Genomic DNA, 25,801 nt, shown 5'->3' on the forward strand with positions numbered 1-25,801 from the left:
TGTCAGGCATTTCGAAGCTATTTCCTTATTTGAGCCAAAACGCAAGTTTAGGCAGCGCCTGCACAACGTTGGGGGAGGGTGACGTCACCTGGTGAGCTGGCAACCGCAGAAGGGCGCAAACAACTCTCACTCACACCTTGCTTGAACCTCCACAACGGCACACACTTCTTATCAACCACTCCCAAACAGCGGCCGGTATGCAGCTGTCCTGGTGCTTCCTATTCTCCCTCTCGTTCCTTTTTCTGCTGAGCCTCTGCTCCTTCTCCCGAGCAGGTGCGTGTGCCTCCTCTTGCAAGCGCAGCAACCTTCATTCCCTCTTTTCTGCCTTCTTGTGTAAAGCGACAGAGGCAGCGGGACTTACTTCCACCTTCTTGCAGAAGATCTAGATGAAGTGGTAGTGGAAACCGACGCGGCGGTGGACTACGACCAGCCTATCGAGTGGCAAGACGTCAACGACGAAAAGGAGGAGGAGAAGTGTGACGTCCGCATGAACGGCTTGTGCTTCGAAGACCTGGAAGAGGCCACCCAGGCCCTCGCCCACGGCCGACAGGCGGACAAGCCGAAGACGCCGCAGGGCAGCAGCGCCAAGTTCCACTGGAGCCCCAAGAAGGTGGTCATCGAACTCAAGAGCGGCACCATCCACCGGGGCAACTTCGTCCTGCGGGCCGACCGCGACCTCAAGTCCCTCATCATCACCACCTCTGACTCTGGTGCGCATTGCCTCCTACTGTGTGTGTGCGTGTGTGTCGTGTGTGTGTGTGTGTTGTGTGTGTGTGTGTCGCATGTCGAACAAAGCTGACGCACGCATTGGCTGCTGCGCAGGTCGTGCGATCATCGACTGCGGAGACAACCGCAAGGCCGGCCTGACGTTCGAGAACGTGATCAACTCGACCACCCTGGCCAAGCTCGAGGTGCGCCGCTGCTCGCCGGCGCTCCACTTCGCCCCGAGCTTCGCCGGCGAGCGGATCTCCGTACGGCGCTCGTACTTCCACGGCAACGCGCCCGACCCGGTCCACCAGACCATGTCGCTGCTGATCGAGTCCCACAAGCCGTTCGACCACCCCGACAACGGCATCCCGCTGCGCTACACCGACGCCCATGTGCGCGAGGTGTGGCTCTCCGAGGAGGTGGGCCTCACCCAGTTCCCGATGCAGCTGTCCCGCGAAGATCAAGACCTCGTCGCGCGGCTCGACGTGGTGGTGCGCAATTCGCTGTTCAAGATGGTGCTGCAGCCCGAGAACAGCACCGAGGCGCCGGGCGAGGGCATGATCGACTGGGACAACGGCATGGACTACTACCTGAACAAGATCTACAAGAAGGTGGGCGTCAAGACCGACGACTACATGATGCGGGGCAGGACGCACATGCTGGCGCAGCGGCGGATCAGCGGCCGAGGGCTGGACAGCTACTGGGACATCGACCCGCCGTTCCGCCCCAACGAGGTGAACCACAACTCGCCCGGCTTCCGCCGCATGCTCGCCCAAAACGGCATCTACTGAGCCTGATCGCACACACCGCACACGACACGACACGACACACGCACACGCGCGCGCGAGGCGCAACTGATGTGGATGATGTTGTTTGTTATATTATGATAACATAAAGAAAAGATGAAGAAGATGAAGAAGAAAAGAGGGGTGGAAGGGAGGAAGGGACCGGGAGAGGCAGCTGTGACGACGATGCGAGTGAAGTCATCACTTCTTGGCGAAGGAGACGACCATGAGGTGCGTGGGCGTGATCTTGAAGTGCTGCAGACCGGTCATCGCCACGGCAGCCTCCATCTCCGAGTTGAACTCCACGAACGCGATGCCCTGCTTGCCCGGCACCATGTCCACCTTCATGAAGCCGGGGAACCTGCGGGGGGGGGGAAGGAGAGAGAAGACGAAAACAACGAAGACGATGGCGAGACGAGTCGTTAGCCTTATGGTGATCGCGACGTTGTTGCTGTTGACGATGGTGGTGACGATGGTGATGTTGATGTTGATGTTGAGGATGGTGGTGATGGCGTACTGCTGGAAGAGCATGGAAAGCATGAGCTCGGTGGTCTGGTCGGGCAGGTTCTGCACGAACAGCAGCTTGTTGGGCGGGTTGGGCTTGGGCTGGGGCGGCGCGGCCGGTCCGGTCGCTCCGCCGCCGGGGGCAGCCTGACCGGGCGCGAGCGCGGCCTGCGACGCCTCGTCCTTCGGCTTCTGCACCCATTCAATCCAGGAATGAATGGAATGCCGTCAGCAGGGCTCGAGCGCAGCAACAGCGCAGCAAGAGGGAGTGTGCACGATGAGCTCGTGGTGTGTAGTGTGTATGTACCTTGGCGGGGGTCTCCTTCTTCTTGGGCTTCGGCTTGGGCTTCTCCTCTCGTGGCCGCTTCTCACGGGGCACGAACGTTCCTCGGATCTTGGCCACCAGGTCGGACTTGCTCTTGGCATATTGGATGTGCTGTGGACGAGAGAGTAATCGCAAAGTAAGATGATGATGATGATCTAACGATCATGGTGCAGGATTGGCCAGCACATTTACGATTATGCCACAATCGTCGTGTAGCCGTAAATAAAATCGGCTGGATGGGATCGTGCGGGGGGGGGGGCACGCACCATGGGCTTATCGTAGAAGGCAAAGGATTGGAGGGCCTTGAGGGCGGTGGAGGCTGAACCGATGTCGCGGAAGATCACGAAGGCCTGACCGCGCAGCTTGAGCGACTTCTGAGCAACAATGTCGAGCACTGTGCCGTACTGCGAGAACAGCCCATAGAGAGCCTTTCGCAACTCTGCACCAATTGTTAGTCCAATGCGGGGGATGATGATCAGATAAACATTTCGTGCGTCAATTATTCGCGAATGGACAGAATTTAAGGGTAAATAAGGACTCGCACCATCTCGCTTCACTTTCTCGTTCAAGTTGTTGACATAGAGCGTCTCATTCGGCGGTACTTCGGCCTCCATTTTATGTTCTTCTGCGCAGTCTCGAGATGGGGCAATCAAGATCGGCCTTGAGAAAAAATTGTTCTTTTTCCTCATTTTCCTTGTCGACAAACATTTTACGCCTGCTGGTCTGAAGGCTGGGTCATCGCTCATGCGGCGAAGGGGGCGGTGGATTGAGTGATGGCCACCGGTGGCCGTCCAGCTGCGGGCTGCTGCTCCACCTCCACAACGGGCACGCCGGCCTTCGTGATATAGCCCACGACATGAATGAAGGCGACAGCGAAAGAGATGGACAAAGCAAAAACGACATCAAGAGGGAGAGTGGGAGAGAGCTGGCTGCTTCCCCTTAGTCGATGATGAAGATGACCACCTTCTTCTCCTGCTCCTCCTCCTCGTCTTCGTCGTCGCTGTCGATAAAGATCACTGGATGCTTCGTCCTCTTGGTGTTCGGCTCCACATCCTGATCGTTTTCGGGATCATGAAGGCGCTTGACCGTCGTTCCCTGGTTCGACGCGTCTGAAGTCTGAACGCTGGGTGCTGGGCCTGAAGCGGTCGGAAGTGGTGCGCTGGAGGTGGAGGTGGAGGTGGAGGTGATAGCGGAGGCGGAGGTCGGAAGTGGTGCGCTGGAGGTGGAGGTGGTAGTGGAGGTGGAGGTGGAGGTGGTAGTGAAGGTGGAGGTCGGCACGGTGTCGGCGGCCTCCTGCTGCTTCTGGCGAAAGAGTGCGAAGCCGTTGCTCAAGGTCTTCACCTTCTCCATCTGCAATGCAACGCACAGCACACAAGTGGGGTCAAATGAAGAGTCCACTTGACATGTTGGCAGGTTACCTGGCTTGTTGCACCCAGGACGAACAACAGGCCGGTAATCTCAAAAAGTGCCTGCGACGCTGGGTCAAGTCAAGCACTGAAGCTTCTCCATACAACCCCGAGGGCAAGTGGGAGCGTACGCTGCGTGCTTGGGGAACCGTTAACGGAGCCTTGTGGCAAACAGCATTACGCAGAGCTTGGAACTGGTCTAGCACATGACTTGGAGGAGAATGAGCTGATCAGCAGCGGCCACGAGGAGCAGCAATCGAATCTCGTACCGCGGATCCCGGCCTTGTAGAGGAAAGCGCGGAAGATGTCCACGTTCTTTCCCGCCTTGCACAGTTGTAGGAGATCCAGAGTTGATGGTCTATCGAGTCGTGCCCGCTCGGCTGGAGACTTGGCGTTCCACATGATTTGGAGCACTCCCTGCTCCCAGCCATCGCCGAGGACAGGCCGAAACAACCTCTCCGCCGCGCCGTGTAGCGCCTGTTCCAAGAGCTCGAGGGCCGAAAACACGACGACACGGGGGCCTTGGTGAAACATCGAGAACGGCGACATCACTTCCCGCTCCAGGGCCTCCTGGTCCTGCCCTCCTTCCCCTTGCATCCTCTCTTTTGTTGGCACTTCTACTTCTTCGTATTCTTCTTCTTCCTCTACTCGCTTTCCTTCGCGAACAGTTTCGTTTGACTTTTTTTTTGTGGCCTATTGGTCAGCCCGGACAGTTCTACGCACCGCCTGCAGGTGTGGTGTAGTGCGGCGCCGGTGGCCAACAGCCATCGTATATATATTTAGAAAGAAATACTGAAAAATCTCCTCCACCCAATGTTATTATTACTCAATTTTTACACATCTTGGCCAGATCTGCCAGCCAAGCTTTTTGCCCCGGGGTGGTGGCCGTCTCCGCGTTTGCGCCGGCTTCAGCGTCGTCATCGTCGCATACGACCTTCTTCCTCTTCTTCTTGAGACCAGGTGGAGGTTGGGCTTGCTCCTCTTCTTCGTTGATGCCGTTGGTGCTCCTGTCCTCCTCTTCCTCATCGTCGAGGGCCAGGCTGCCGTCCAGCTCGAGCAGCACGGCCGCGGGGCGCTTCTTTCCCTTGTGTTCATCGACGCCGGCGTCGCCCTCATCTTCTTCGTCCTCGAGGTGGTTATAGTCTTCGTTCTTCTGGTCCACCGGCTCTTCGTTGGTCGCAGCCTCGATCTCCTCTTCCAGCGCCATCATCGCATCGTCTTCGCTCTTCGCTTTCGCTCTTCTTCTGCTACGGAGCCGCTTGCGTCGGTCGAGGCAGGCCGACTCGTCAGCTTCGTCGTCCAACCTGTCATCCTCGTCTTCCGAGTTCTTCATCTCATTCTTCGCCTCATTCGCGTCGTCTTCCTCGTCTTCCTCTTCTTCCTCTTCCTCATCTTCCTCATCTTCCTGTTCGTCATTGTCGTACTCGTCCACCACTTCTTGTTTGACTGTCGCGCGGGTACGGCTCTTCTTCGTCCTGTTGCGGTGGCGTCGGTTACGCGCCGAGTACTCGCGAAACACGCGCCGCACCTCCTCCGAGCTCGCCGCCTCGTAGGCCGTGATCGCGCTGCTCGTGCGTGTGCACAACACCGCCGGCCGCACCACACGCTGGAGATCAGATTCCAAAGAAGAAAGAGAACGGTGGTGCGGCAAAGGCGCGTACCGGCCATAGGGCCTGTCGATCTGCACGCGCTCCGTCGCGTCGGCCCCATGAGCGAGAAGCAGCTGCACCACCTACGCACCAATGATTCATTAACATCATAGTTAACAATCGAGCGGGAATGAAGATGAATGAGAGTCAGGCGGAGTCCTGTGCGCGAGGGGGCTGTACCTCGGCCGAACCGTTGCGGGCGGCGAGATGGAGGACGGGCGTGTTGCAGAGTTCGGGTCGGGCGCCTCGGCGGAGCAGGCACCGCACGACCTCGATCTGATTATGCAGGGCCGCGTCGGCCAGCGCTGTCGTGGTTCCCCTGTGTTCGCCCACCACAGGAGACCACAGCCAACAGGTGATGATGATAGTAAATAACACATTTCACGTAGCGTGTGGGTTGCGGTGGCGGAGAAGGTCAACGTACGCGCGCATGTTGGGGTCGCACCCATTGTCGAGCAACAGCTCCACGAGCTCCAGATACCCCTTGGCCGCAGCTTTGGAACACATACAAACACATCAATCAGTTCAGGCTGCCGCCGCTGGGTGGGTCTCGGGGCACCACGTGCTGGGGAAGAGGAGCGACCTTCGTGCATCGGCGCAGTGCTATAGTGACACATGCCTTTCTTGTCCGCCAAAGCCCCTACAGTACCGTGTGTGTGTGGCGTACGCGTCGTCATGCATGTGTGAACTGGCCCAGAAAAGAGATGTGGAAAGGGGGTCTGGCGTCGTACCATACTGGACGAGGAGCTTGGCGATGCTGAGGCGCCCGAACTGGCAGGCCATCAACATCGGGCGACAGCGCAGTTGGTACTTCCGCACGCTGAATTCGCCCTCCTCCAGCAGCATATGCACCACTTCCTCGTGCCCGTTCTCCACCGCCTGTGGCACACCACCTGTGTGAGGGGGAGAAAGAACGAAGCGACAAGAAAGAGAAAGAGCGAAACCGGGAGTGGGAAGGACCATGTGGAGAGGGCTGTTCAAGTGGGGATTGTGGCGGAGGAGGTAGCGCTCGACGCCGGTGTTGGCCGGCTGTGCCTTCTGGGCCACCGCGCGGATCACCTTGTGCACGATCACCGTGTGACCGTGTTTGGCGGCCCAGTCGAGCAGGATCCGGTCGAGCTCGTCCCTCTCGCGCCTCTCCTGCCTTCCGCTTCGCTTTCGCTGATTCGCCTTGGCCTTCGTTCTTTTATAACGTCCTACGATGGCCCGGTGCTGGCGATAGGTCCACAAGAAGGCCTGGTACCACTTGTTGCGCGGTAGGATCGTTGTCTTCGGTGTTGCCACGCCATCGTCGGTACCGCCTTCCTGCGTCTCCATCAAGCTGTCGTTCAGCTGCAAACGTGGGTCCGACGCGAACCTGGGATTTTAGCTCCGAGTGGTGGTGGTTGGGGAAAGAGGAAGAGGTACATAGGAGGAGTTCTCGTATTTGTCCAACAGGAGACGCGGGAAGGGTCCCCCGAACGACTGGGCGTAGCGGCGCTCCCACTCTTCGCCCTCGGTGGCCACGCTGCGCCAATACTACCGATTGCGCACGCGGTCAGTTGCCATGTAACACACTCTCGGTCGACACAAACGAGGTGCGTACCTTACAAACGCTGGCGAAGCGGGCGTAGCTCTCCATGCGTCGCTCGAGGAACGACCCAATCTGCAAATCGAAATGGCAGCTTGTAAGCGTGTGTCGCGTGTGTCGTGTGGTGCGCTCCAGGTTTCAGTACATACGTAGCGTATGATCTCGGGCGGGAGGACGGGTATGGGTACGCCCGGCGGGTGAAAGTTGCGCAGCCACTGCTGTCGCCTTTCCTTCTCCTCGCGCCTCCGCTTCTGCTGGGCGTCTTCCGGAAACAGCTCGTCCATTAGCGACCCTTTACCATCTTGCGCTTCCTTCGCTAAGTGGTCTGCTCCATCGTCTTCGTCATCGTCATCATCATCCAATTCGTCATTCTCGCTAAAGCCAAAGTCTTCCTCCACCACTCCTTCGTCTTCTTCCTCCTCATTCTCTTCGTTTTCGTTCTCGTTCTCGTTGTCGTCTTCGCTCTTCTCGGCTCTGGCCGGCGATGCCGCGGGAGAAGACGAAATGTCGATGACTGGCGGAGGTGGAGGCAGCCGGTCCTGGGCGGCGGCGAAGGTGGTCGTGGTCGTGGGCGTGGCAGCGTCGGTCGTGACCAACGACGGGCGAAACGAGAGCGCGCCGTTCGCGGGCGAGAACGCGCTCGACGTCTGCACCGACCTCAGCGTTGATGACGTCATCAATCCGCTGATCGGGGTCGATGGCGACAGGCCCAGCCCAGGCAGCGGCCCCTCAGCTTCGGCCACGCACGCAGCGCCGGGACCGATGCCTGACGGCGAGTTGTTGGCGACAGCGCGTGGCGGCGTCATCGGCGAAGCCGCGGGATCGCGAGCCGGCGCGGCCACGTCGACGTCGACATCGAAGCCGTCGGCATTAGGGAGGATGGGGCTGGGCAAGTGGTCTCCGCGACCAGCGGTGGCGGCGGCGACCAGCGACTCCAGGTCGACGCTGCAAAAGAACGAATCGTCGTAGTCGGCGTCGCTCAGCGTACCTGAGGTCGGCGACGGCGACTCGGCCGCCTTGTTTGGAGTGGTGGCGGCGGCTACGAAGCTCGACTCGAGGTTTCTTCGCGGCGGCGGGGTCGAGGCCGTAGAGGTAGCGGTGGGTGGTGGCGACGTGTAGTGGAGGTCGGCAGCGTTGGTGCTGTCGCTGCGTCCTCGCGTGTCGATCGGTATCGTGATATCGTTCTCGTTCTCCTCACCACCCTCTCCTCTACATGTTTAAATTGTCAGGTTAAACATTGATTGTAAGAGAAGAGAATAGTGAATGAAACAAGTACTACACTAACATTTGGAAAAAAAGGATGAAGAGGGTGTAAGGGTTGTGGGGGGGGGCGCATACGTGGAGGGGTGCAGCAGGTGGAGTTCGGCACGCACTATGCGCCGCACGCAGGTGGCAAAGTTCGAATCGGGCCGGGCAAAGTAGGCAGCCAGCACGCTGGCGAGCAGGTCCACCTGCATCATACGGTACCTCCACCCAAGCCTCTAGATGCAACTTTGGTGTTGTTCCTAAGATGAAAAGCAACGTTAGATGGAAATGGCAAACGGCTCAATTTCTTGGAAATAATTCGCAATAATTATTTTCCGTACAGAATTTTTTTCGATTAGCCACCAGTCAATGCTGTCGTAGTTCTTCTTCTTCGTCTTCGTCTTTTTCTTCTTCTTCTTCGTCTTCTTGTTCTTGTTCTTGTTCTTGTTCTTCTTCGTCTTCGTCGTCGTCTTCTTCTTCTTGGCGCTGCTTCCACGAGGTGATGGCGTCGACAAGGTCGTCCTTCATCCGTCCGAAGACCTCGATGTTGTGCTTCTTGACGAACAGGCGGAGCTCGGTCAGCTTGTGCCTCTTCAGGCGGCCCATGTTCAGTCTTAACTCGCCATCGTCGTATTCGATCTCTTCGTCGTCGTCGCTGTCTTCGTCGTCGCTGTCTTCGTCTTCGTCTCTGCTGCTGTTGCAGTAGTCGTCTTCTTCTCCTTCACTACCATCGAAGACCGACGGGTAGGCGAACAGACTTTCGGGGTTCCTAATGGCCGGCTCAAAGCGGGCGAAGATGTCGTTGGCTTCGATGCACAGCTCGCCTAAGTGATTGACTTCTTCTGGTGGTTTGAAACTCTGCAGCGCCTCCAGGTTGTCCTGCGTGTGTGTGTGTGTGTGTGGTGTGTGTGTGTGTGTGTGTGGCGTGGTTTAGAGATGCCCCTGGCGGGAGTGATGTCGTAACGAAAGCGAGGGGGCGGCACCTTGTGCCGTTCTAGGGCGTCGACGTACGCGCGCACGCCATCTACGAAGCTGAGCGCGACCAGGCTGGCAACCAGATGGTTGTAATCGTTGATCCGCACCACCACGCTGTGACACCACCCCGCAGGCCTTAGGATTCCTTGAATTCCTTCAAAAGAACACTGGTACTACCGCACAAGGTTGGGTGTGGTACCCAGACTCGATGTCCAAGGCATAGTAGCTGAACTCGTAATTGAGCGGAGCAATTGGGATCCACTCCATCCTGTGTGCAGAACGTTTGCTCGCGTGTTGTTATGGAGTCATTGCACTGACACATGATGGTGATGATGATTCTTGTTATGATGATGGTGATGGTTGCAGTGGTGACGATGCTTGTGGTGGTAATTGTGATGATGGTGATTGCAGTGGTGATGATGCTTGTGGTGGTGATGGGGGCTGTGCTTTTGCGGAGAGGCAGTCATTACCAGCGCATCAGGCGAGCGAAGCCGAATTTGTAGAAGAACGCTTCGTAGATCTCCGCGAGGCTTGCGCACTTGACAAACTTGCTCATGCCGGGCGCGTCCCTCGGCACTCCGTCATTCCACTTCAAAAACGCCCTCACCTCTGACCCACACGCGCACGCGCCACCGCACACGCACCACCGCACACGACCGGACAACACACACGCGACATGAGACACGACATGGCCCACGAGAGAGCACGCGGGTCTACCGGGCGGGAAATCAATCTGAAACTTCTTCTCGACCGCCCAGATCTCCTTGTCCGTCACGGGATCGAGCTTGAGCGGGGTCTTCATCGAGGAGGCCAGAATCGCGTCGATCCGGCCCAGCAGGCGGCGCATTGTCGCCGCCTTATCTTTCTGTAGACACGACACGACACGACACGACACGACACGAATGCGACACACGGGGCACACATAAATATAAAGGATGACCAAAGCCAAAGCACCACAGCGACGGTTTGCCGGTACCTTCTCGATAGCCTCGACCACCTCGTCGGGCAAATTCAGGTCGTGGTAGGGCACCTCGTGTTCCACCACGACGGTCGCGCATTGAGCGGCCAGGCTCTGCGGTTCGACCTGGCTCCCACCAAAGAAAATGACACGACACACACGACACACACGACACACACGACACAACACGACACAACACGATACACGACACTCAACAAAAACATCAGCCATCAGTGCTGCAGCGCTCGCAGGTCATCAGCCAAGGTTGTACCCAGAGGAAATGAGAGTCCTTGAAGACAGAACCCAGCGACGGGTCGTCGAGGATGGCCTTCCTGATCGCCCTCGGCGGGACCCTGTTCGCGTAGTGTGCACGACTTAATGCCCGAGCCGGACTACTTTGGCGCGGTTGCTGCGTGTGTCGTGTCGTGTCGTTGGTCGTGTCGTGTCGTTGGTCGTGTCGTGTCGTTGGTCGTGTCGTGTCGTGTCGTGTCGTGTCGTGTCGTGTGTGTGTCGTGCGTGTCGTGCGTGTGTGTGTGTGTGCCGTACGATCTGGCTTTCGGTTGAGTGTTGTGTATTTCCGAGGTCGCGACGCTGCCAATCCTGGTGGCAACGGCCAGCGAGGCGCGGGCGCAGTACAGGGCGACCTTCTCCACCTCCTCCTCCGGACCCGCAAGGCCGCCCTCCCACAGAACTGCTCCAGCAACAATTTATAATTATAATTGTAGAAAAATAATAAACACAATTGTGTTAATTATTTTTCTACAATTGCTAAAATAAAGCAAAAAAAAGAATGAATAAATAAGAAATGATGGAGCACAAACCAGTGCGGACAGCTGCGACAAGCTCCTCGATTAGGTGGCCCCATTGTTCCACGCGTCTGTCCAGACAGGCCAGCTCGGGGTAGTACGGGAAGAGGGCCTGCCATCTTTGTTGGACCGTCTCCGGGTCGAGCTTATGCTTCGTCTTTTGAGAGGCGGTCCCCGTCGTGGTGGCATGGGCTTCAGAGCCGCGGCAGAATGTGTTTCGGAGCAGTTCCTCCAAGAGGTTCAGCACCAGCGTGAGCGAGTCGCGCGCGAGAGGCAGAGTCATCACGTGCTTCCCCTTCAGGTGCCAGCCCACCTCCGACCGCACTTGCGTCCCCTGCATCTACACCTCAAGCAAGGGAATATTTCTTCATTTCTCCTTTTGTTTCTTTTATAAAAGAGAAGAAGAAAATGTGGGTTTGTTTTTGATTTGCGGTTGGCTGGCCTCGCAACCACAAACTACACGGCAGCTGCGCTCTTATTGGCCCTGGCCTCCCTCTTGCGGTTGCGCCTCCAGATGGTGATGGCGTTGATGACGTCGTCCTTCATCCGCCCGAACACCCGGATGTTGTGCTTCTTGGCGAAGGCCCGGAGCTCGGTCATCTTGTGCTCCTTCAGGCGGCGCATATTGAGTCCGTCGTCCTCCTCGGCGTCTTCGTCGTCGTCATCATCCTCGCTGCCGTCTTCGTCTTCCTCATCATCGCTGCCACCATACACCCGATGCGTGACCACCGCGAAGCGGGTGTAGATCTCGGGGGCTTGGATGCTCAGGTGCATGGAGCCGTCTTCTTCCTCTGGTGCTGCATAACTGTTCAACGCCTCCACGTTGTCCTGTGTGCGTGGTGCGTGGTGTGTGGTGCGTGGTGCGTGGTGCGTGGTGCGTGGTGCGTGGTGCGTGGTGCGTGGTGCGTGGTGCGTGGTGCGTGGTGCGTGGTGCGTGGTGCGTGGTGCGGTTCAGGACAGCCCCGCAGGGTGAAGCAGCGACGAAAGCGGGGGATGGGGCACCTTGTGCTGTTCCAGGGCGTCGGCGTACGCGCGCACGCTCTCGATGAGGCTGGGCGTGATCAGGAGGGACGACCCGCACTCGTTGTCAATCTGCACCACCATGCTGTGGCGCCAACACCGTCAACACATCATTAGTGGCCTTTGTCACACAACAAAACAGCAAAATGATGATGATGATGATGATGATGATGATGATGATGATGATGAGGTAAGGTAAGGTTGGGTATGTACCCAGACTTGATGTCCAAGGCGTTGTAGCAGAAGTCGTAGTCGATTGGCGCAATTGGGATCCACTTCATCCTGCCCAAACGAACGAATGAAGGAATGTTGAAGTAATGCTGGCTGGTGTGATGAAGATGGTGATGACGACAATGGAGATTATGCTGGCGATGATAAGGGGAAGTAGAGTAGTAAGTAGTACTTGCGGAACAGCGTAGGGAAGTCTTCATTGTAGAAAAACTCCTCGTTGATCTCCTCGAGCCCCGCGCACTGGACAAACGCCATCATGCCTGGCGCGTCCATCGGCACTCCGTTACTCCACTTCAACAGCGCGCTCAGCTCTGGACGCACACACCGCACACACCGCACGCACCGCACACCACATACGAGAGAGGACGTGAGCGCGCGAGTTGCATGAACAAGGGCTTGGCACGAGTCTCTACCGGGTGGAAACTTCAGCTGAAACTTCTTCTCGGCCGCCGCGATCTCCTCGTCCGTCGCAGGCTTGAGCTTGAGCGGGGCCTTCATCGAGGAGGCCAGAATCGCGTCGATCCGGCCCAGCAGGCGGCGCATCATCGCCGCCTTATCCTTCTGTGCATACGACACGCGACACGCGACACATGCACTCGCAAGTTAGTCATTTTGTGACTCCTTCAGAGCGCCGGTTTGTCAGCACCTTCTCGATGGCCTCGACCACCTCGTCGGGCAGGCCCAGGTCGTGGTAGGCCACCTCGTGCTTCACCACGAGGTTCGCGCACAGGGCGGCCAGGCTCTGCGGCGCCACCTGGCTCGTGCCAGCCCACCAAAAAGAAACAAAGGCATCTCAGCCACCAGACCAGTGCCGCGCGCAGGCCACTTCGAAGACTTGGTACCCGGAGAGAGGGAGAGTCCTTGAAGACCGGAGCCAGCGACGGGTCTTCGCTGATGGCCTTCTTGACGACGCTCGGCGGGACCCTAGGTCAATGACGGCACGTCGGAGTTAAAACAATTAAGGGAGATCGTGTGTTGTGTGCCACATCGTCGTATGTGTGTCGTGTCGCGTCGTGTCGTGCGTGTGTGTCGTGCGCACCCATGGACGGCCGGGCGAGTATTGACGGCTTCAGTGGCCCCAACCTCGGCGATCTTGGAGGCCCGCCCAGCAGGACCCGGGCGCAGTACTGCGCCACCTTTGTCTCCTCCACCACCTCGCCACCGTCCTCCCGTAGAACTGCGCCCATAAATAATATTACTTCAGTTATCACCACAACTTCATCATAAATAAATAAATAAATATATAAATAAATAGCAAGACGTGAGCCAAACCAGTGAGGACTGCGGCGACAAGTGCCGGCGGACATTTTTGCACCCCGTCGACACTCAGCCCGGCAGCGAGCTCGGGGTCGTTCGGGAAGAGGGCCTGCCACCTCTGCTGGGTGGTCTCGGGGTCCAGCTTCTGCTTCGGCTTCTTCCCCGCCGAGGCCTCGCCGGTGGCGGGCGCAGTCGCCGGCTGCTGGAAGGTGCGCAGCAGTTCGTTCAGCAGGCCCAGCACCAGCGTAATTGAGTCGCGCGAGAGGCACACAACCAAATCCTCGTCCCGCAGGTGCCTGCCGACCACCGCCCGCACCTGTGCTGCCTACATCGTGTGTTGTATTAACAAAACAAACAAAAAACTACGAAGAAAAAACAAAACGAAAATAAATGGCCCTTGAACTGAAAGTAGTTTTTTCCTGTCTTTCTGTTGACCAATCAGTTGCTCTTGTGGCAAGCACTCTTGATCATGCTGTCCTTGATGACATGCAACAGGCTGATGGTGGGCTAGATGCTTCACAGCAACAGTTGCATTGAGTGTTGCTTCCATATTCCTCTCTCTAGAATGACCCAGTCAAAAAGGGAGTACATTAAACACCAGGAGATTGTGCAGTATGTTCAGAAACCAGCAAGAATGGGGTGTCAAAACAGACAACATCAAGCATGTGGGGTTCCTGGTCTTCCACTTTTTGAAAACCATCAATTTCTTAAACAACCAGGTTTTATTTTGGACATAAATGCACATGCAGGAACTGGTAGGCTGTACAGATAGTTGGCCAAAATGGCCTGTTTTCATGATTCTTCTTTTGAGATTTCTCATTTTTGGCCTTATGAACAAGGTACACTGTCCCCTTTTCATGAACACCAAGCTGGAGAGTGAGATGGGAGGGGCAAGGATTGTGGAGAAATTAGAATTGTAAGTGCCCCATTGAGCAGTGGCAGGGGGGGTGTATTGAGGAGTGATTGTGGGGGGCTGTGCTGTTGTTGGCCCTGGGTTGGGGGTGATGGAAAACCTTAGAATCTACTAGATCAGAGATGCTTGCACTTTCAGGTATGTGTAGGAGAGTGGTGTAGGATGCTTGGGGAGTGGAGTTGTTGTGTGAGGTCATTGCTGGTACTTGTGGTAACAAGCCATGGCATTCACCCCAAGTCCATTGGTGGCTGAAAATAAAAATAAACTAAAAATCAGATAAGTTTGTTTTTCTTCTTGGTGGAGGGCATGGCAGTGTTGTGGCTGCTTGGTATGGGCGTGGCTGTGCTGGCGATCCTCCTGCACTATGTACGCTGCTCACACACAAAAAGCAACGCCAAAACTTCCCTCACTGGAAAGCAACACAACTGCTAACATCATTTTCGGGGGGGGCGTGTGCAGGTGTACAAGGCCTTCAGCTGGGTCCGTCCCCTTCCCCATCATCAGCAGCACTCATCTTTGTATGCCTGCTCCCCTCTCTTTTTTTAACTTTTTCTACTTTATTTTTATTCACCTTTTTTTTGCTGTTGTTGTCACCTCAGCAGTCCACCACGCCAAAGCGTTCCATGAGCTGCTATGGCCCCCAACAACAAATCAAGAAGACAATGAAGAAGCAAGACAGTGTGGTGGATGTGGTGCCCAATTGGGTATGTGTCTGGCACCTTCTGGACTGTGGGCAGCAGGTCCTTGCGCTGGCCTTCCACAAGTGGTGGCAACTCCTCAAGTGGGGTGACTGGATGCCCAATTTGCCTGTGGCCTGGGCCTTCTTTGAAAAGAACAGCCCCAAAGGTGAGGGCTGGCCAGCCTTCCAGAAGGCCACCCCAGCCCAGTGGGTCCAGCTTGTTGCAGGTACCACTGAATGGTGGGACATTACCCTACTGTGCCTGGTGCTCCAGCACTCAGCTTGGCCATGTGTGCCACCCAGCCAAGAGAAAAAGGCAATCAATGCACTGTGGAAGGCACATAATGCTGTTGCCCACACACTGCCTTTGCAACTGCCTGTGCAGGAGGTGAGCAATCTGCTGCACCATGTCATGACTAGCCTTGTCACACTGGGCAAGGACAAAGCCAAACTCAATCACTTTCTTCTCAACAAGCAATGTGGTGGTAACATTTCATGTGTGTCATGTGTGTTGTGTGTGTTGTATGTGTCGTGTGTCATGTGTGTCATGTGTGTCATGTGTGTCATATGTGTGCAGATGGGCGTTTTATTTCAAGTTTTATTTGATTTTAAGCAGCCATTTGTTTCTCTCTCTTCGCCCAACACAGCAGTGACCAGCTTGAGTGGGGTGGGAGTGGCCTATCACAGGCCAGTGAGAAGGTCCTGGCCAAGGCCAAGCACCTCAATGAGAAGGCCAACAAAAAGTACCAGGCCAGGCGCTTTGAAGAGGCCATCAAGCTCTACACCAAGGCCCTGGAGTTGCCCCTGCTGCCCAAGGAGGAGCTGTGCAGAAGGTGGTCTTCACCAGTGAGAACAGATGCAATCAGGCCAATGGAGTCAAGACATGCAGTGGGAAGGTGGTGTACAACTTCAATACATCGACCTGCTACGCCTACTCTGGCTACTACTTGGCTTCTGACTTCACCAACCTGTTCATCCAGTATGTCAACCAGCCTGGCACTGTTGGCTGGGCGACCTTCTTCTTCACCAGCAATCAGTGCTTGAGCTCCACCCTCACCAGCAGGTACATCAGGTTCTGCCCTGACAACACCTGCTGCATGGCCCCACTCAGAATTGGAAATTACACCCTGGGCTGCTTTGAGGTCAAGGGTCCACACAAGACCAACCACCACTTGTAGTTGCTTTTCTTGCCTTAACAGCTTTCACCTTGATTTTTACAATCATCCCTTACCCCCCTCTTATGCATGTCACTGCTTTGCTGACACATGCCCACCACACTTTGCACAAACACAAACGTCACCATCAACTTCTCTCTTCCCTTGGTCAGCCGTAGGGTGGCGCCTGCAAACACAAAAAAAGTGCCTGCCAGCCAACTGTCAGACTGAAATTCAGTCTTGGCCTGAAATTTCAGGCGTGTACAACCCAGCAAGTTAGGAGGTAAAGCAGAGGTATTTATTGGCCAATAGAAGCAGCGTGCTTAACCTTTAGATCAGTAGCCCTCATTGGCTGGTCAGCCATTTCCTATTGGCCCAAGAAAAAAAAGAAACATGGAAAGCCATGATTCTTGTTTCCAGGTGAACAATCACTAGAGAGATTGAGGAGAGGTAATGAAGGCTGGCGAGAAATTTGACACTGGTGGTGATGACTGGTAGTGACTGCAAGATGTGGCAAGAGATTGATGTGTTCATCTTCTGGCTGGTGTGGCCTCCAATTGGGGAGTCTGGGCAAGCTCCCCATGGGTCCATGTGGCCCTCCTTCCTGCAAGATTTCCACACATTAGCCAATACTACTGGGCACTGGCCACACATGAGGCATGGACCATGCAATCACAGCCCTAGTACAGGTGAGCACTGCTGGCAATATATCACTGGCTGGTCTTTTTCACACTCAACACACTTGAAAAGTGATTTTGTTTGTGAGTTTAAGCCTCTATAAATGGTTTTGACAACACAAAAATGGTTTTACTTTAAAAATAGCAAGACAAAATTGGGAGCATCTTGAGAAAATGGCAGAGTAAAATACCATCATAATGAGAGATATGATGCACAGTTAACTGGGCCATCAGGGTCTGGAATGACACACCCACAGGTGCAGAATTGGTGGTGTGGTTTTAGAGGAATGAAACCAGCTCATGGTTGCACCTCCCACAGCAGAATGGAACAGAGCCTCCTCCTTCCCTATCATTTTGCACTGGCCCAGTGCAATGAACATTTGGTGTTTTTTGCAGCCTCAACCAACTGGGCCACCAACCACTGGGCCAGTGGAAGGCACCCAGCCTGGGCTGTGGCCAGCAGGCCACTCTTGTTGTTGACCTCTCCCCGGGTTGTGGCTCGTTGTGGTGATGGTGACGGCCTCCAACCCCCCCCCCACCGACGATTCGCCCACCCGGGGGTCTCATCTCATGAGTCAACAAGGCGCAGCAACTCAAGCACTCCTGTTTAGGGTGGGCAGGCCTGGAATCTGACTGGGAACGTGAAGAATGAAGATGAGCACTACATGAGGAGGCACTTCTTGTTGTCCTTGGCTTCCAGGCCCTCCCATGGCTGCAGGCCAAACACCAGCTGGCCCAGCTCGCTTGGCTCGAACCCCTGCGGCAGCCGGTGGCGCAGAACCTGAGCCCTGTGTGCGAGTGTTGTTGTTTGTGCTGGAGGTACGAACACCATGGGGCGGGAGACAGGTACCTCACGCTCCAGATGGAGGAGTTGGTCGGGGGCATGACCACGGCGGGGAACATCTTGAGGTACTGCACGAAGCGGAAATTGGGACCCGTGTTGGGGTAGTTGCAATGCGGCATCCTCGACGACCACACCACCAACGATCCTATGTGTGTGTGCGTTGTCACACCATCACCACACAAACATGTGAGGCCCATGCATCAAATTGGTGTTGTTGGTGTGGTGTATACCCTTGCGTGCGGTGATCTTCTGCGAGTGCTCACGCAGCGGGTCCTCCTTGGGCACGTACACGAACGAGCCCTGCAAACAATGAATAAAGTTCAATCAGAGAACCAAACACACAGACCTAACCCAGTAGTGTCCAGGGCCTACCTTGTTGAAGATGGGCGTCTGCTTGGCCCATGTCTCCAGGAATTTGTGGTAGCCCGGCACTGTCTCGAAGCCGCCGTCCTCCTCTGAACCGTGGCGTTCAGTAAACGTCGTGCGGGGTGGCGCGTGAGGGTACTGGGCATGTGCCCGCGCACGTACCGGTGCTGTCCGAGAGGGCCAGGAGGCCCTGCATCTTCTCGTAGCCCTTAAAGTCCACCGTGCCGTTGTTCTCGGTGATGAACTTCATCGCACCTGACATCAGCCATCTGCGCATTTGGGGCTTCACATGTTGAAAAACAGAGAGCCCACACATGGCACACACAGCACTCACGGCACGCGATACGCGATGCACGAGATATGGCACAACACGACACGACGCGACGCGACGCGACGCGACGCATGTTTTGGAGGAGGCGGTACCCGTCGTGGATGTCCTGCTCTTTCTGTGGGTCGGGGCAGGGTGCGAGGCCGAACCAGGCCCAGACGGCGAGGTCCCAGTGGAACCACTGCTCGGTGGTCTGCCAGTTGGGCCGGTCCTTGACCACCTCCTCGACCACCTCCACCTCGTTCCCCTCGGCGTCCACGCTCTTCCTCTTCTTCATCATCTTGACGTTCTTCGTCGGCCGCATGATGCCGTACCTGATGGATGATGGATGATGATGGTGTACATTATCAACATCAACAACATAAGAGGAGTGTGTGCGGTGTGCAGTGTGCAGTGTGTGCGGTGGCATGTGTGCGGCGGTGTGTCGTGTGGGAGGGAGACACGCACCGATCGACGGAGGATATGAGTTTCTCGGTGCCGAAGAGGTTGGCGTAGACCTGGTGCACGCGTGGGTGCTGTCGGTTGGTCCACGCCTGCGGCCCAGCGGCAATGTCGCCGCCCAGGATGCCCATGCCCATGCTCGGCCACGTTTTCCACGTGTTCGGGTCGTCCCTCGACAGCAGCGTGTCCCCTGTGCCCACCCCACATTCCAGTGGTGAGCCACACCTTCCAGTGGCGAGACCAGCTGACCAGAGGCCTTGGTACCATCAAACTTGGCTCGGTTGGCCAGCGCCTCAGTGTCGGTCCAGATCTCGTCGACGGTCGCCTGCCCTCGCCCGTTCGCCACGGTTTCGGTGAAATATATTATTTATTTATTTATTTATCTAGTTAAATATTTAAATAAATAAATAAATAAATAAATAAATAAAACGTGAAAGATGAAAGATGGGAGGGTGAGGGGAAAGGGGTGGGTGGGGGGTACGTCGACTTCGGTGGAGTCGAGGACGTCCCTCACGACGACAAAGCCGTAAGTGTCGAAGAAGGCCCGCTGGCCCTCGGTATCTTCCACGGCGAACGACTGCACATAGCCGTCCTCATCTAGAGGTACCTTCATGCCCTCGAACACCTCCTCCTTCGCCTCCACTCCCTGCTGCTCTCCTTCCATCTTTTTGCTCTACTTTGTCCGCAGCTGTTCTTTTTTGGGAGCTCATCAACGTCGCGTTTTTTTTTAATTTTATTTTCAACCAACAATTCCAAGAATTGTGATATTTAACACCAATAAAATCCCAAAAGGCAAGCAACGGTTTTCTCACCCAACCAACACACAAATGCAAGGGATCCAATCACGGGAGACAACCTGCTGCACGGTGCGCAGCCACGCGACTGGTGGAACCCTACGCATTCAACCCGCCAGCGTACTTGCCCACAAATCAGATTAATCGGTTTGTACAATTTAATAATCTTTTTGTCGCACAGACTGTGGTCGTGGGACGCAACTCCGACCCATCCCTGGCCATCACGTACAGCCATCCTATTTCTATTTCTTTAAATTAGTTATATTTTTCTTCCTTTTTTTAACACTATTTTTTCAATAAGGGACAAACGCTGCTCTCGACGGCACGTGGAGCTGTTCTTCGACCATCAAGCACACACCCTCCGCATCACAGCCGTACGGCTTCCTCCAACTTACATGCGTGTCGTGCGGCCGTGCGTGTGCGTGTCGTGCGGCCGTGTGCGGTCACTAGCCTTTGCTAACCTACCTGCCTGTTCCGTCACACAGCTTGGCAGCAACCCCGTCCTGGTGCGAAAGCAGAGCACGGGGAAGGAGCAGCTCCTGGCCAAGGACAAGTCCAGCGGCCTCGTCCACCGCGACGAGTTCTACCTCCTGCCCGGCGAGGACTCGCTCCAATTCTCTGTCGACATGCCCTCGACCACCTCGACCACGACCACGACCACCTCGGCCTCGGCCTCATCAGCCACCTTAACTACTGAGAGCAACGGAAAGAAAAGGAAAATGCCCAGCACGTTCGTGGAGGGAGAGGGCGGGGCTGCGACTAAGAACAGAGAAGAAGAGGAGGAGACGACAGGCGCTGCGGCTGCGAAGCCCGCGGCCAAGAAGAAGCCCAAGGTGGAAGAGGAAGCGGATGAGCGCCAACAACAGAAAAAGCAGGTGGACACGCGGCCCAAGTGCATGTATGGCAAGGCCTGCTATCGCAAGGTAACAACACCACACGGTCCACAACTGCGAGTGCACCTAGGGCTCACTCACAACGGGCGCTCGCGTGTGTGTGCGATGGTCATGTGCGGTCGTGCGCGATCATCTGCCCGCAGAATGCGGACCACCTGAAAGCGTTCTCGCACGTTTTCGATGACGACGGGGTAGAGCAGACACCTGCCACGAAGAAGAAGACAACGAATCCGGCCGGAGCCACCAAGAAGTGGGAGCCCGAGAAGGAACTCGACGACGACGAAGACGAAGGCAGCATTCTTCTGCCGCCCGAGGACAACAACAACGAAGGTGTTGTGCGTGTGAGCGTGTGCGCGCGTGCGTGCGGCGCATATGTCGTGTGTGTAGTCAAGATGCTGACCAAGCACAACGCCCCAACAGATGGAGAGACGCGTGTAGTGTCTTCGCGCATAGGGAGGATTTCCTATGCCACGCCGCCCAAGATGCGCTGGACCTGCGTGGAGGGGACGCTGTTCGTACTCAACGGAGTCGATGTCAAGCCCTCCGCCAAGATCGCGTCCTTCGATATGGTGCGCCGCCGCCGTCCATCATCATCTTCTGCTGATCACGTCACTGACTTGATTTGGGGGCGTCCACAAGGATTCGACGTTGATTGTGACCAAGAGCGGGCGAGTCTTCCCGCAGAGCCGTACTGACTGGTACGTCTTTACATGCCGACCGCGCACGCACACGCGCACACTCACACGCACACGCACGCACACGCACACCGGCACACACGACACACAATGCGCCTGGTGTTCTCGTTGGCTGATCGTTGTCATGCGGTGGTGGTGCCAGGCAGTGGATGTACTCCAGCATTCCCGACGCGTTGCGGAGACTGCACAGGTCGGGCTTCAAGATCGTCATCTTCACCAACCAGGGGGGCATCAAAAAGAGCGAAGCCAAAGCCGACGAGATCAAGGGCAAGGTTGGTCTTCGTTCTTTATTCTTTGTTCTTCGCTTTTCATTCATCGACCTTTCGTTCTTCGCTCTTTTTGACTCATGAAACTCTTCCGGGGTGGGCAGATATGGGACCTGTGGGAGGACTTGGGGGTGCCCATCCAGGCGTTCATCGCCGGCGGCGGTGACTCCTGGCGCAAGCCGTCCACCGACATGTGGGACTTCATGTGCCGCCACTGCAACGGAGTACGCCCCGTGACACACACACGACACGCGCACACGACGCAGTGGCACACACTTGCTCATATGTGTGGGGGGATGTGTTCAGGGCGTGGCTGTGGACATGGAGAGCTCGTTCTACTGCGGCGACGCAGCAGGTCGCTCGGCCGATCCCACGCAGGGCCGGCCAAAGCGCGACTTCAGCTGCGGCGATCGAAAATTCGCTGCGAACATCGGTTCGTTGTCCATTGAACTACCAGTCAGCTTCTTGCAGGCGTTTGACCCTTCCTTGCGGTGTGTGCGGTGTGTGCGGTTATGCGTGTGCGCAGGCGTGAACTTCCACACGCCAGAGGCCCATTTCCTGAAACAGAAAGAGGCCGAGTTTGAATGGGGTGGGGTCAATCCCAAGTCCCTCTACCTGGCCGCCCAGAAGCACTCCCTCATCGAAGGCGTAAAAGGTTCGCCACACCGATAACCGCACCACCGCACCACCGCACCTGACACTGTTGGTCGTATGCAGGAAAATCGGTCAAGGTTGCGTCGGATACGCAGGAACTGGTCGTCTTTGTGGGCTTTCCTGCCAGCGGTAAGAGCACCTTCGCCGAGCGCTACTTCGTGCCCGAGGGCTACGTGCGCGTCAACCAGGTGCGGACCAAATAGCCGCGCGCACGTGGTGTGTGTGCATGTGTGTGTGTGTGTGTGTGTGGGTGTGGTGTGGTGTGGTGTGTGGTGTGCGGTGGAGCGTGTCGGTGTGCGCTAACCTCACACGATGGCCAGGACACGCTCAAGAGCAAGGACAGATGCCTGCGGGCATGTGCACAGGCGTTGGACGAAGGTTCGTCGGTGGTGATCGACAACACGAACCCGTCGCCCGCCGTTCGCGCCGAATACCTCGCGCTGGCCAAGGTTTCAATCTCTCTTCCCGCCTCGCGCCTGATCTCTCTTTGCGTCTCTCTGATCGTGTCGAGTCTGTGTGCTCTCTTTCTATATCGCAGAAGCGAGGCCTGCCAGCGCGCTGTTTCTATTTCGCCACCAGCAAGGATGTGGCCAAGCACCTGAACCACTTCCGCGAGGTATGCCCGCTCTCGCGTGTGTCGTGTGTCGTGTGTCGCGTGTCGCGTGTCGCGTGTGCCATGCGAGCCATTTGAAAATGGTGATTTCTTAATTATTATGTTCCAACAGAGGCTGACGGACGGCGAGCGCAGGCACGTTCCGGACATGGGGTACGTGCGCTGCCACACAAGCGAATGGTTCTTACTGGTGCTGATGATGATGATGGTGAGCACAACATGATAACCTCGCGCTACAATGACAACAGGTACAACATCTATGCCAAGAACTTCAAGGAACCGAAGCCCAGCGAGGGCTTCACGGAGGTGAAGAAGATCAACTTCGTGCCTCGCTTCGACTCCAAACTAGAGGAACGCCTCTTCCTCCAGTTCACAGCCGACTGACACAGAGCTTGTAGAAAAAGAAATAAATTGTAAAACAGACAGAAGATGGAAGGAGAAGGGGATTCGGAGGGTTATGTGGAGCAGTTGCACCGTGAGGTAGCCAGCGTTAAACATTCCAACGTTGCCGTTCGTGATGATAATAGATTCGAGATTGTTTTACTCATGAGATTAAGTCCTAATCAGATGGCGTACCTGAGGGAGCGCAACGAAGACGGAATGCTACGCGAAGCCGGCATCGGCATCAAGAGCGTTGTCATCACGAGCGGCGGAACCGCCGCCGGCGCACAGGAGGTCGGTGCTGCCAGCGACGCAAGCGGCGCCGACGTCGACGCTGGCGCAGAGCAGGCCGAAACGATGGGTCGAGGCATGTTCGCGCTGCGCGACTTCAAGGCCGGCGACGTCATCCTGGAGGAGAGCCCACTGGCCATTGCCCCACGCGACGTACTCTTCTCTCTCTCTCTCTTTCTCTCTTTTCTCTCTTTGCTGACCAAGTGCGTGGTGGCCCAGATGCTGCACTGCTCCCAATGCCTACGGAAGCTCGCGGCCTCTACGGCCGCCGTCGCGTGCCCACACTGCCGGCTGGACCCTTATTGCAGCGACAGGTGCTCAGTGTGTGCGGCGTGTGCGGCGATGGTGCGTAGGCTGACCTGAAGGCGCAAATAGGTGCGCAGCGGAGGCCTGGGAGAGTCATCATCGATTGCTCTGCGAGGCGGCCCAAGCGGACCCCGAAACCACGGGGCAGGCCCTTCGGGACTTCAACGCCCTATGCCGCGAACAGGCCCGTGCCTACCCGCTCCTGATCGCACGGTAGACTCTTGCTCTTCTTTCTCCCGCCACAAACGCCTATTCTAACATTGTGTCGTGTGTGTGTGTCGTGTGTCATCGGTTGCGTCGTGTGTGTCGTTTGTGTCGTTTGTGTCGTGTTGGTCGTGTGTGTCATGTGTGTGTAGACTGATCGCACAGCTCTCGACGGTAAGTGCTTGATCCGCTCCCTCGTGCGCTCTGCACATGTATGACTCAACCTCGGTTTGGAATGGAGCAGGACGTAGCCAAGCTGGGTGCCGACGTGTCTCTGGAGGAGGCCCTGGATCGACCCAATGGCCTCTTCTCCCACCTCAGGTGCAATGCAACGCAACGCAGCGTGACGCACGTCAAACATTCCACAACTTAACACCGTCCTTGTGGACTGGCGCACAGACACTTCTGTTCAGCTGACATCGAGCCCCAGGGCTTCCCACCCGAGTTTTCGATGCTGGACTACATCTTCGGCCAAACCAACCTAGCCTCTCATATCCTTTCCACTTGTGCCGCTGTGCGTGTGCGTGTGCGTGTGCGTGTGCGTGTGCTCGTCAGACCATATGCTTCCTTGACCCACGATGCGTACTGGTGGACGAACACTTTTGCTTCTGGCTGTTCACCATCCTCATGCGGGTACAGCCGGTTCAGTGTGTTTGGGATCGACTCAGAGCCAAGACATCTAACAATTCCTTCCGCCCCCCCAAAGAACACGTTTGGGCTGTGGATCGTGGAGGAGGGCGAGGCCGAGGGGGTGTACACGGATCGGCGCGAGGACGGCGTTGCGCTCTTCCTCCACGCCAGCTACTTCAACCACTCCTGCACGTACGTGATTGTGTGTCGTGTGTGTGTGTCGTGTGTGTGTGTGTGTGTGTGTGTGTGGTCTTACTCCCCGCCCCCAAAGACCGAATGTGGACCGATGCAACAGGCATGGAGACAAGCGCGTGGCCTTCATCGCGTGCGCCGACATCAAGAAAGGTAGGAAACAACGACGGGTGATGACACGCGCGTGTGCACACGTCGCGACACACACCACACACGTGCTAAAGCACCGCCGTGGCGGTGGCGCAGGAGAGCAATTGTTCATCGAGTACGTGGACACGCGAGCGATGGTGGACGAACGACGACAGGAGCTGGCGCAGCGGTACGGCTTCCTCTGTTCCTGCCCCAAATGTTCAGTCGAAGCCACAGCAGAAGGCACCACCACCACCACACAATGATGAATAGAAACGTTTAATCGAAACTTTATTTATCGTTATTATGTACGGCTTTGCATTATCTTTTCGCTCTATTTCCTCTTTTTCTTTTGGTCCTTTTTTTGGATTTCGGCCGAAATTGAGGGGGAGACGCTGGAAATGTCAAGGAAGGACCCTGGCTTGTTCCTTGGCTTCCGATCGAGCTTGGTGTCACATGCCCCGAGACAACAGCGTGCCGGCGTGATCTGGCCCGCGCCGCCGTGACCACAGGTCGATCGCGGGCTTATGTCAAGAGGGCTTCTCTCTCACACACCTTGTCCCGCTTGTCAGCGGGTGGACCACCCGCGACCCGTCAGGCTTCTCCGCCTTTTAGGCCAAAGCAGCAAGGTGTGCCCCACTTCTCCCTCAAAACAACACTCTTCGGAGAGAGATCTTTTGTGCCCATTGACATCTTTAACCTTCATCAACGCAACACCGCCACAAGCGCTTGCCTCCTTCTTGAAACAACACCCTGGTCAATTTGGTACCTCGTCTCGACCCTCTTGCCCAGCTTGGCTCACCTTTTTATTTGCTTGGGCGGAGGTGCTGCATCTGTGTAAAGGGCTTCAGACTCACCGCGCGCGGACCGCGTACTGCAGATCGCACGACACCCATGAATGCACCCGTCAGG

The 25,801-nt window shown here is 56.3% G+C and overlaps 10 protein-coding genes and 1 pseudogene across 10 annotated transcripts in view; 5 read left to right on the plus strand and 6 right to left on the minus strand.

Moving 5' to 3' along the window:
* Positions 1–197: 197 nt before the first annotated feature.
* ACA1_159120 (uncharacterized protein) lies at positions 198–1,499 on the plus strand (the record flags this gene model as incomplete). The annotated part of the gene is made up of 3 exons (XM_004348523.1): positions 198–273; positions 378–710; positions 823–1,499. 3 exons carry the CDS (start codon positions 198–200, stop codon positions 1,497–1,499), a joined length of 1,086 nt encoding a protein of 361 aa, XP_004348573.1.
* A 195-nt stretch (positions 1,500–1,694) lies between these two features.
* Positions 1,695–2,936, minus strand: ACA1_159130 (uncharacterized protein; the record flags this gene model as incomplete). The annotated part of the gene is made up of 5 exons (XM_004348524.1): positions 1,695–1,835; positions 1,890–2,189; positions 2,305–2,433; positions 2,589–2,761; positions 2,867–2,936. The coding sequence occupies 5 exons, from the start codon at positions 2,934–2,936 to the stop codon at positions 1,695–1,697; spliced, it is 813 nt and encodes a 270-aa protein (XP_004348574.1).
* Positions 2,937–3,261: 325 nt separating this feature from the next.
* ACA1_159140 (uncharacterized protein) lies at positions 3,262–4,130 on the minus strand (the record flags this gene model as incomplete). The annotated part of the gene is made up of 4 exons (XM_004348525.1): positions 3,262–3,672; positions 3,741–3,791; positions 3,878–3,939; positions 3,998–4,130. 4 exons carry the CDS (start codon positions 4,128–4,130, stop codon positions 3,262–3,264), a joined length of 657 nt encoding a protein of 218 aa, XP_004348575.1.
* Positions 4,131–4,554: 424 nt separating this feature from the next.
* Positions 4,555–13,910, minus strand: ACA1_159150 (annotated as a pseudogene).
* ACA1_159160 (uncharacterized protein) lies at positions 8,559–9,434 on the minus strand (the record flags this gene model as incomplete). The annotated part of the gene is made up of 3 exons (XM_004348526.1): positions 8,559–9,071; positions 9,176–9,281; positions 9,367–9,434. The coding sequence occupies 3 exons, from the start codon at positions 9,432–9,434 to the stop codon at positions 8,559–8,561; spliced, it is 687 nt and encodes a 228-aa protein (XP_004348576.1).
* ACA1_159170 (uncharacterized protein) lies at positions 9,634–11,271 on the minus strand (the record flags this gene model as incomplete). Its single annotated transcript, XM_004348527.1, has 6 exons — positions 9,634–9,776; positions 9,885–10,032; positions 10,144–10,251; positions 10,397–10,478; positions 10,672–10,816; positions 10,947–11,271. 6 exons carry the CDS (start codon positions 11,269–11,271, stop codon positions 9,634–9,636), a joined length of 951 nt encoding a protein of 316 aa, XP_004348577.1.
* A 748-nt stretch (positions 13,911–14,658) lies between the features above and the next one.
* ACA1_159180 (uncharacterized protein) lies at positions 14,659–16,209 on the plus strand (the record flags this gene model as incomplete). Its single annotated transcript, XM_004348528.1, has 8 exons — positions 14,659–14,718; positions 14,812–14,832; positions 14,952–15,056; positions 15,093–15,198; positions 15,259–15,289; positions 15,679–15,864; positions 15,888–16,094; positions 16,143–16,209. The coding sequence occupies 8 exons, from the start codon at positions 14,659–14,661 to the stop codon at positions 16,207–16,209; spliced, it is 783 nt and encodes a 260-aa protein (XP_004348578.1).
* A 1,314-nt stretch (positions 16,210–17,523) lies between these two features.
* On the minus strand, positions 17,524–19,505 carry ACA1_159190 (uncharacterized protein; the record flags this gene model as incomplete). Its single annotated transcript, XM_004348529.1, has 10 exons — positions 17,524–17,650; positions 17,713–17,851; positions 17,937–18,006; positions 18,079–18,161; positions 18,235–18,341; positions 18,496–18,714; positions 18,848–19,031; positions 19,067–19,166; positions 19,323–19,418; positions 19,449–19,505. 10 exons carry the CDS (start codon positions 19,503–19,505, stop codon positions 17,524–17,526), a joined length of 1,182 nt encoding a protein of 393 aa, XP_004348579.1.
* A 163-nt stretch (positions 19,506–19,668) lies between these two features.
* On the plus strand, positions 19,669–23,140 carry ACA1_159200 (DNA 3'phosphatase; the record flags this gene model as incomplete). Its single annotated transcript, XM_004348530.1, has 14 exons — positions 19,669–19,707; positions 20,121–20,558; positions 20,672–20,858; positions 20,982–21,097; positions 21,168–21,226; positions 21,366–21,495; positions 21,594–21,713; positions 21,796–21,922; positions 22,016–22,144; positions 22,207–22,331; positions 22,509–22,592; positions 22,682–22,759; positions 22,869–22,909; positions 23,005–23,140. 14 exons carry the CDS (start codon positions 19,669–19,671, stop codon positions 23,138–23,140), a joined length of 1,809 nt encoding a protein of 602 aa, XP_004348580.1.
* Positions 23,141–23,185: 45 nt separating this feature from the next.
* On the plus strand, positions 23,186–25,155 carry ACA1_159210 (MYND finger domain containing protein; the record flags this gene model as incomplete). Its single annotated transcript, XM_004348531.1, has 11 exons — positions 23,186–23,236; positions 23,324–23,581; positions 23,633–23,742; positions 23,804–23,947; positions 24,091–24,112; positions 24,183–24,259; positions 24,338–24,452; positions 24,494–24,571; positions 24,645–24,760; positions 24,840–24,913; positions 25,007–25,155. 11 exons carry the CDS (start codon positions 23,186–23,188, stop codon positions 25,153–25,155), a joined length of 1,194 nt encoding a protein of 397 aa, XP_004348581.1.
* Positions 25,156–25,783: 628 nt separating this feature from the next.
* The window catches only part of ACA1_159220 (uncharacterized protein), a gene marked incomplete at both ends in the record, with an annotated part of 1,384 nt that continues 1,366 nt past the window's right edge, over positions 25,784–25,801 (plus strand). Inside the window, one exon of the mRNA XM_004348532.1 lies at positions 25,784–25,795. Within this exon, the coding sequence (XP_004348582.1) occupies positions 25,784–25,795 (12 nt within the window). The remainder of the gene's footprint in view (positions 25,796–25,801) is intronic.

This window comes from Acanthamoeba castellanii (genome assembly GCF_000313135.1).
Source record: "Acanthamoeba castellanii str. Neff unplaced genomic scaffold scf7180000084724, whole genome shotgun sequence".
NCBI lineage: Eukaryota > Discosea > Longamoebia > Acanthamoebidae > Acanthamoeba > Acanthamoeba castellanii.